This window comes from Pipistrellus kuhlii, unplaced genomic scaffold (assembly GCF_014108245.1).
Source record: "Pipistrellus kuhlii isolate mPipKuh1 unplaced genomic scaffold, mPipKuh1.p scaffold_m20_p_22, whole genome shotgun sequence".
NCBI lineage: Eukaryota > Metazoa > Chordata > Mammalia > Chiroptera > Vespertilionidae > Pipistrellus > Pipistrellus kuhlii.
The window spans coordinates 4826479-4835807 of NW_023425521.1; the positions used below are offsets into that span (position 1 = coordinate 4826479).

The window sequence follows — 9329 nt, forward strand, 5'->3', positions numbered from 1 at the left end:
TCTAGAATCTTCTGGTGGTGAGAGACGGAGGACAGGAAGGCACCCATAACATCTGTGCTAAATTTTTTTTCTTTCTTTTTGAGTTGTAGCTAAGAGGCTCCAAAACGAGTTAGACTCAACCAAGAACTGGGCTTCAAAACCTTTGCATTATTGAGTACCCACTGGTGTGCCATTTTTTTTCAACACCACTGTTGTACCTTGGTCGCGGGCTCAATCCCATATAGGGATGCAGGAGGCAGCCAATCAATGATTCCTTCTCATCATTGATGTTTCTATCTTTTCCTCTCCCTTCTTCTCTGAAATCAATAAAAATACATTAAAAAATCCCAACAGGCCAAAGCCAGTTTGGCTCAGTGACAGAACATCGGTCTGCGGACTGAAAGATTCCAGGTTCGATTCCCACCAAGGGCATGTACATTGGTTGCGGGCACATCCCCGGTAGGTGGTGTGCAAGAGGCAGCTGGTTGACGTTTCTCTCTCATCGACGTTTCTAGCTCTCTATCTCTTTCCCTTCCTCTCTGTAAAAAAACAATAAAATATATTTTAAAAAAAGAATTTCGTATTCTTACCAACCCACTGAAAGAGGAATTATTAAAAAAAAAAAAAAAAAAAAAATCCCAACAGGGCGCTGTGCCATCATCCTCTCAGCCAAGACCCGATTCCCTTTCCGTGGTAGCAGGGCCAGCAGGGGGCAGCAGGGAGCAGCAAAGGTAGCCACCAACCCTCAAGTGTCTGGGCTTCCCAGCAGATCAGTCACCTTACCCTGTGCTTACCTGGCCTAGGAGGAAACCCAGGTTCTCAGATGGAAAGTTCAAGGTCATCTGGATGTTGGACAGACAGAGCCACTGGATGGTGCCCAATTTCATCCACTCCAAGATGCACATCTTTTTTTATATCTTCATATCTCAGAAACCGAGATATTTTATCCAATGCCAAGAGAAAATAATACTGCTGTTTACATGGCAGCGTCTTTTCTTTTTTCTTTTTTTCTTTTTTCTTTTTAGTTTTTCTCCCTTTCTTGCTTGGGGAATACAACAAATAATGGTCTATCTCACAATACCTTAAATTTGTGGAATACTATTGTATAATAATAAAAGCCTCAGTTTATTGAACCCTGTGCGTGACAGGCATTATTTCCTTTAATCATAATAATATCTCCAGGGTGGAGGTATTATCACCCTTACTTTACAGGTGAGGAAACTGATCAGAGAGAGAGGGGACTAGGCCACATTTGCACACCTAATACAGTAAATAATGCAGCTACTTAACCTCGCCCATTGCTTTTAACAGTATTTTACTTCCACAACAAAGACTCTGGGTCTTGGATAATAACAGGCTTGCTTTATTTTTTTTTCTAATATATTTTATTGATTTTGTACAGAGAGGAAGGGAGAAAGATAGAGAGCTAGAAACATCGATGAAAGAGAGTCATCGATCAGCTGCCTCTTGCACACCCCCTACTGGGGATATGCCCGCAACCAAGGTACATGCCCCTGACTGGAATCGAACCCAGGTCCCTTCAGTCCCCAAGCCGACGCTCTATCCATTGAGCCAAACCGGTCTTGGCATAACAGGCTTGCTTTAAAAATGCTAGTGTCTGCAATGAGGTGGCAGCATGGGCAGTTCCCTGAGGGCCAGTGTACAGGCCCCCTAGGGAGGCTTATGGACTTACTTTAAATTATTGTCAGCTGAGTCCCAGGCAGATCCCAGTCAAGTGTGGAGAGCGGGCTTTGATAAGTAAATCCAGTCTGGCTCTGGGAAGGAGGGAATAAACAGAACCTGGGCCCACCAAGCTCCTTTGATCCTAAGTTTTTCGGTGAAACCCCCTTGTATTTTGGAAGATAAATAAATGGTCTGCCTCGGCTCTGGGTCCACTGTCTCTTCAGCAGAAGAGGGCAGCTGCCCACCTGGGTCCCAGCTTTATTTCTATTTCCTCATCTTGTCTCTTTCTTTCTTTGATTTCTCAATCTACGGACGCCTCTACTCAGAACCGGTTTCATCTCTCTTTCTGTGCTGGATGCAGGAAAGGGAGATCCCGATCACTGCATCTGGCCCCCGCAGGCCAGAACCAGTTAACATCAGACTGGAAGGGTGCAGTGGGACGTGAAATAGAATCCTGGGATTGAAGGGAAGTCTGAGGTCGGGGGGGGGGGGGGGGGGGGGTTGGGAGAGACTGTGGGCAGGGGAGGCAGGAGCCGGGCTCATAGAGGGAAAGAAGAGGGGGCACAATGTTGGCAGATTCGCCTGGGAAACCCCTCCTCTGACATGAGGTCTGGCTCAAAGGGTTGGGAGCATTTCCCTAAATTCAGACCAGCCTGCCCCCCCCCTCCCCCTGAGCATCTCCAGAGGGAGAGGGAAAGAGAGAGGACGAGATGTGAAAAGGAGGAAGTGGGTTCTGTTTACATTTAATTATCGGGAAGTTGGGTGCCTTTCTCTTCCTCTTATTGTCATTTTCCATCTAAATGTTATTAGAATTCATTTCTAGGACAAAAACTGTCCAGTGAGAAGCCTCAGTATCTCCTGCATCTGGAAACCTTTGTCATGTATTGTCGCAGATGACACCCCGGGTGAGGAGGAGGAAGAGGAGGGACTAGCAAAGGAGGAAAGAGATCCAGCAAGGCTCAGTGCCCCACTGTCCCCTCAGTAGAGCAACCAGCTGGCCCTAGCCCTCTGTGCTCTGTGAGGGCACACACTGTCCCTGTATCCCATGAGATCTCCCAGCGACCTTCCTGGGAAAGGCTCAGAGACATTGAATGACCTGCCTAAGTCCTCCCCGGCTAGGAAGTGACACAACTAGCATTGAACCTGAATCTGAGTCTTTGACTTCAAAACCCAAGCTGACCCACTACACCCGGTCCCGGGACTGACAGGCTCTCCAGACACCTGTTCTCTGGCTCAAGGGCTGCTCCCTGCGCCCTCCCTCTACCACTGCAGTGTTTGAGGCTGGGCTGGTATGAAGTCCCTTTAAAAAAAAATTGTATATTCCTCAGCACAGGGGGAGAGATGGAGGACTGAGGAAGAGGTAACTCCAGAGACCTTTGCGGGAGAGGGGTCAGCAGAGGGCCTGATGAAGATGCTGGAGCCCTAGGAAGTATAGGAGAAAAGAAAAAAAAGGGAGAGAGAGAGAGAGAGAGAGAGAGAGAGAGAGAGAGAGAGAGAGAGAAAGAGAGAGAGAGAGAAGCCAGCTGCCTTCAGCATTCTCCCTGGAGCCTGTTTAGACTCAGAGCTAACGGGGGAAGGTACCTGTGCAGGGCCCAGAAAGAAGGTACATGATAGATGGAGGCTTGGGAGGAACACCTCCCTCCTCCCGAGGAAGGAGGTCCTGCCAGTTGTCACGGCAGTGGCCACATTATGAGGTGGTTCTAGTGACAGGCAGTGGGGTGGGGTTGGGGTGAGAGGGGACAGAGGTGGGGGCAGTGGGGGCAGTGGCAGCCCCATCTCCTGCCTGGGGCATTCTGGCACCACCACCCTCATGGGCAGTGCTTACCACTGGGAGGCCCGTCGTAGGCAGAGGAGGCTGCTGATGCAGCGGCAGCAAGAGAAGGTGCCTGAGAGGGGTCGGGCTCCTCCTGGTCCTTCCAGGGTTAGGTCAGCGATGGGAGGGCAGACCCAGCCCTTAGGAAGCTGTCTATCAGCCTGTGAATGTTGTTTTGCTGGGGATAGGAGGAAAGCAAGGTCCTTTGGTGTTCTCTTGGATAAACTCATGTGTGTGTGTGTGTGTGTGTGTGTGTACACACATTGGTGTAACTCAGCTTTGCTGAGGCCTAGCTTTGCTGAGGGAACTCAGGCCAATATATATATTATATATATATATATATATATATATATATATATATATATATATATAGATTCATATATATATATATTGATTCATATATATATATATTATATATATATATATATTGATTTCAGAGAGGAAGGGCAAGGGAGGTAGAAACATCAATGATTAGAGAGAATCATTGATTGGCTGCCATCTGTACGCCTCCTACTGGGAATCAAGCCTGCAACCTGGGCACGTGCCCTTGACCAGAATCGAACCCAGGACCCTCAGTCGGCAGGCCGACCTACCCACTGAGCCAAACCGGCTAGGGCTCTTCTTTATGTGGCTCCTAGGAAGTTTAAAATGACACGTGGCACGTTTTACATTTCTATCGGACAGCGCAGTTTCAAAGCCTTCGCACAAAACTATTCATCCTCCCGGCGCTGCCAACTGTGTTTCAGGGCCCAGCTGCCAGGGTGGGAGGGAGGTGCTGAGTGATGTTTGCTGGGAGGGGCTGGGCCCGGGCGGTGTCACAGAGAAACAATGCTTGGTGCTGTGGCGGGCGGGGGGGGGGGGGGGGGGGGGGCAGCCCGTGCTCCAGCCTCAGCCTCCAGCTCCAGGGAGCAGAGGGCACCTCTCCCCCTGGGTCTGCGCGGCTCGCTCCCTGCGATGGGTGGCATCTGGGTGCGCACGTGGCCGGGAGGAGGCTGTTACTTGCCGGGGGCTTCTTGCCAGGAACAGAAGAAACTCCAAGAAAAGAAATGCCGACCTGAGAAACACACTCAGCCCTCTCAGGCGTCACAGCAGGAGCCAGGACCGTCACAGGCACAAGCGCCAACGCCTAAGCCGCCCCCGCCAAAGCCAGCGGAGCTGCCGCAGCCCCCGCCGCAGCCCCCGCCGCCGCCCCCGCCCCCGCCCCCGCCCCCGCCACCATCACAGCCACAGGCACAGGCACAGCCACAGCCACAGCCACAGCCTCAACCAAGGCAACAAACTGCCCAAGGCCCTCTTCCTCAGTCCTATTCCAGGCACACACTCCAGGATTCCCAAAAGCCTGGTCCCCGGCTTGACCCCAAGGGGACCGATCAAACTAAAGGACAATCCAACTGGCTTACGGATAAACTCCAAGGAAAGCAGAAAATCCCAGACCCTGGTAAGTGCGAGGACGTCTCCCTCCCAACCCCCCGCCCGATGGGCCAGAGTCCACGTTTGTTAGCCACCGACCCACCATCCGTGGCTCTCCCTGGCACCTGGGCCTTTCCCTTGGGGACCACCGGCTCCCAGTGTGTTTGTGCCAACTTGGCACTGCCGGGGGGGGGGGGGCTCCAACGTCTGCAGAGGAGGGCCAAGAAGCTGTCAGCCCTCCCTCCAGGGGAGGGTGACGGAGCGGGGTGAGGGTGGTCAGAGGGTGGGATGTGAGTTGCAGGCTGAGCCGCAGTAACACGGGGCCCTGTGAGGCCTGGAGCAGGGAGTCACACTCCTAGCTGAGAAATCCAAGGGGGGGGGGGGGCGGGACTCAGTGTGTGCCCTGCCCAGGTAGGGGCTGCCACCTGTCTCCCAGTCACACAGTAGGTCTGTCTCTGCCGTATTCTAGCTTCAGAAACGGCCAGAGGAGTACCATGTACTTTGTTTCATCACCAGGTTTCAGGAGACCAGGCCAAGCCTTCCCAGGGAACTACCCCAGCAGGCTACGCTTCACGGTGAGCAGAGGAGCGGCCAGGCAGGCGGTGTGTCTGAGTGTGTGCCAGAGTGTCTGAGTGTGTGTCTGAGTGTGTGCCAGAGTGTCTGAGTGTGTGTCTGAGTGTCTGAGTGTGTGTCTGAGTGTGTGCCTGAGGGTCTGAGTGTGTGCCAGAGTGTCTGAGTGTGTGCCAGAGTGTCTGAGTGTGTGTCTGAGTGTGTGAGTGTGTGTCTGAGTGTCTGAGTGTCTGAGTGTGTGTCTGAGTGTGTGCCAGAGTGTCTGAGTGTGTGTCTGAGTGTGTGCCAGAGTGTCTGAGTGTGTGTCTGAGTGTGTGCCAGAGTGTCTGAGTGTGTGTCTGAGTGTCTGAGTGTGTGTCTGAGTGTGTGCCAGAGTGTCTGAGTGTGTGCCTGAGTGTGTGCCAGAGTGTCTGAGTGTGTGTCTGAGTGTCTGAGTGTCTGAGTGTGTGTCTGAGTGTCTGAGTGTGTGCCAGAGTGTCTGAGTGTGTGTCTGAGTGTGTGAGTGTGTGTCTGAGTGTCTGAGTGTGTGTCTGAGTGTGTGCCAGAGTGTCTGAGTGTGTGTCTGAGTGTGTGCCAGAGTGTCTGAGTGTGTGTCTGAGTGTGTGCCAGAGTGTCTGAGTGTGTGTCTGAGTGTGTGAGTGTGTGTCTGAGTGTGTGCCAGAGTGTCTGAGTGTGTGCCAGAGTGTCTGAGTGTGTGTCTGAGTGTGTGCCAGAGTGTCTGAGTGTGTGCCTGAGTGTCTGAGTGTGTGCCAGAGTGTCTGAGTGTGTGCCTGAGTGTCTGTGTGCCTGAGTGTCTGAGTGTGTGCCTGAGTGTCTGAGTGTGTGTCTGAGTGTGTGTCAGAGTGTCTGAGTGTGTGCCAGAGTGTCTGAGTGTGTGTCTGAGTGTCTGAGTGTGTGCCTGAGTGTCTGAGTGTCTGAGTGTGTGTCAGAGTGTCTGAGTGTGTGTCTGAGTGTCTGAGTGTGTGCCAGAGTGTCTGAGTGTGTGTCTGAGTGTCTGAGTGTGTGCCAGAGTGTCTGAGTGTGTGTCTGAGTGTGTGCCAGAGTGTCTGAGTGTGTGTCTGAGTGTGTGCCAGAGTGTCTGAGTGTGTGTGAGTGTGTGCCAGAGTGTTTGAGTGTGTGCCTGAGTGTCTGAGTGTGTGTCTGAGTGTGTGCCAGAGTGTCTGAGTGTGTGCCAGAGTGTCTGAGTGTGTGTCTGAGTGTCTGAGTGTGTGTCAGAGTGTCTGAGTGTGTGTCTGAGTGTGTGAGTGTGTGTCTGAGTGTGTGAGTGTGTGTCTGAGTGTGTGCCAGAGTGTCTGAGTGTGTGTCTGAGTGTCTGAGTGTGTGACCGGGGCATGTGAGGGTGGAGCTAGAGGGCGTTTCCTGGCAGGGGTGCGGGAAGGGCTGCATCTAGTCACTTCTGGATGGCCCATTCCCCCTGCCTTACCCCCTAAAAATGTCTACACAGGGGCCTTTACTCAGCACTAAGCATAAGTGGAGGGATTGGCAATCTATGTGGAGAGAGAGGACAGATGCCAGAGAAGCAAAATAAGGGGCTGTTTTTATTTTTATTTTATTTTCTTAAAGACATTTATTTATTTATTTTTTTAAATATATTTTATTGATTTTGTACAGAGAGGAAGGGAGAGAGATAGAGAGTTAGAAACATCAATGAGAGAGAGTCATCGATCAGCTGCCTCTTGCACATCCCCCACTGGGGTTGTGCCCGCAACCAAGGTACATGCCCTTGACCGGAATCGAACCTGGGATCCCTCAGTCCCCAAGCCGACGCTCTATCCAGTGAGCCAAACTGGCCCCGGCAAGGGGCTGTTTAAAAAAAAAAAAAAATATATATATATATATATATATATATATATATATATATATATATATAAATTATTGATTTGTTTTACAGAGAAGGGAGAGGGATAGAGTTAGAAACATGGATGGGAGAGAAACATCAATCAGCTGCCTCCTGCACACCTTCTACTGGGGATGTGCCCGCAATCAAGGTACATACATGCCCTTGACCAGAATCGAACCTGGGACCCTTCAGTCTACAGGCCGACACTATCCACTGAGCCAAACCAGTTAGGGCAAGGGAGCTGTCTTTGTGTGTGTGTGTGAATGTATTTTTATTGATTTCAGAGAGGAAAGAAGAGGGAGAAATAGAAACATTAACCATGAGAGATAATCATTGGTTGGCTGCCTCTTGCATGCCCCCCACTGGGCATGTGCCCTGACCAGGAATCAAACCCATGACCTCCTGGTTTATAAGTTGATGCTTAACCACTGAGCCATGCCGGCCAGGCAAGGGGGCCGGTTTAAGCGCTGGCTGGGGTAGAGGCAGCTGGAGCAGGAAGCCAAACCTGCAGAAAAGCTGTTGGCCTCAGGATCACCACTCCCTCCTCACAGGACTTACCCTCCAAGCCTCAGTTGTCCCCTCCACAAATTAAAGACAATTCCAGCTCCTGCACAGAGGTTCATGAGGACTGCATGTGGCAGTGGCCAGAGAAGGCACAGACGCGCTTAGCTTGGAGACCGGCTCCTTCTCGGCCCTTTTAGGACGAGGCCCGGGCTGTTACATGTCACTCCAATTCCTTTGGCCTCAAACGGCGTACTGCTCGGAAACTAAGAGGCCCGGGAACTGCTCACTGACCTGTCCGCCTCCCGCCTCGCCTTCCTTTCAGGCCATGGATTACATACAGCAGTGGTGACCCAGGCACAGACCCCGAGACCCCGCTGGCCACCAGTGAGAACCAGGAGCAACTCCACCTCCTCACGGCCCGGCAAGGTCTGCACGCCAAAGGCCACTCCCTTCTGACGCATTCCAGAGTAAAAGATTAAATAAAGAAGGTAGCCAGAGACCGGGATGCCAGGAGACAGGCTTTTATTGGAGAGAAGGGTACCTCCCTTCTGCTTCCAGAGAGAAAGAGGCCGGAAGACACCAGGGGGTCTACTTTTAAGGGGAGGATAGGGGGCGGGACTTAGGGCACTCAGCGCGCACGCTGATTGGTGATTAGGGACCTAGGAACTTAGGAATGGGGGTGGGGAGTGGGCTTAGGGTATTTGGCAGGTTCTAATTGGTGGTTCAGTGCCCAGGCATGTCTGGCCGCGGGTGGGGTTTACGTCTGTTCATCCACTGGAGGAAGAGAAGATCTATCAGAGAACAGGAGGTAGCCCGGAATAAAATGATTTTTTTCCTGCAAAGACTTGACACTGGTCAGCTCTGAGAGACTATGAGGGGAAAGAGGCAGGAAGACCCATGGGGCGGGGGGACACCCATGGGGGGGATGGAGAGGGGAAAGCAATTGCACGCTTCTCTAGGCAAAGCCCGTGGGAGAACTGGCCTTACACTCCCAAGTCTCCAACTCCACCTTTTCTTTAGAAAAAAATAAAAGAAAAAGGTTAGAGTTGTGTTTTTTTCAGAGAGAAGAGAGAAACATCAGTGAGAATTGTTAGATCGAGGCAGGGGGAAGCCCAGAGCAGATGCATGCGTCTGCAAGGTAGATGGTGACAGAGATTACTGGCGCCTTCTTAGACTCCTGGCCCGGAGGCGGCAATTCCACACCTCTCCTGCCTTCCGCCCTCCCCCACTGAACAGCTGTATAAAACAAGTACCTAGGCCCCCCGTTTTGGCGTGAACTTCCCTGGCCCACCCTCAGACCAGCAATTTCACCTGGAAGCTCAAGATTAAAACCTCCCCCTTTTAGTCACTTGGACTCTGTGTTTTGTCTCCTGCGTCGCAAACCTCTCAAGAATCATTGAATAGACTGCTTCCTGCACACCCTTCACTGAGGACTGAGCTGGCTACCTGGGCATGTGCCCTGACCAGGAATCACACCGTGACCTCCTGGTTCACAGGTCGATGCTCACCCCCCGAGGCACACAGGCTGGG

General features: G+C 51.9%; 1 protein-coding gene across 1 annotated transcript; it reads left to right on the forward strand.

Annotated features, from left to right (window-relative positions):
- The first annotated feature begins 4338 nt into the window (after positions 1-4338).
- CCDC200 (coiled-coil domain containing 200) lies at positions 4339-8842 on the forward strand. Its single transcript, XM_045586240.1, has 3 exons — positions 4339-4913; positions 5402-5460; positions 8122-8842. Exons 1-3 carry the CDS (start codon positions 4430-4432, stop codon positions 8146-8148), a joined length of 570 nt encoding a protein of 189 aa, XP_045442196.1. The 5' UTR covers positions 4339-4429; the 3' UTR covers positions 8149-8842.
- The last annotated feature ends 487 nt before the right edge of the window (positions 8843-9329 follow it).

Coding starts and splice junctions, on each gene's coding strand:
- CCDC200 (XM_045586240.1), top strand. CDS start 4,430: ATGGGTGGCATCTGGGTGCGCACGTGGCCGGGAGGAGGCTGTTACTTG. Junction 4,914..5,401: donor GCAGAAAATCCCAGACCCTG/GTAAGTGCGAGG, acceptor TTTCATCACCAG/GTTTCAGGAGACCAGGCCAA. Junction 5,461..8,121: donor CCAGCAGGCTACGCTTCACG/GTGAGCAGAGGA, acceptor CCTTCCTTTCAG/GCCATGGATTACATACAGCA.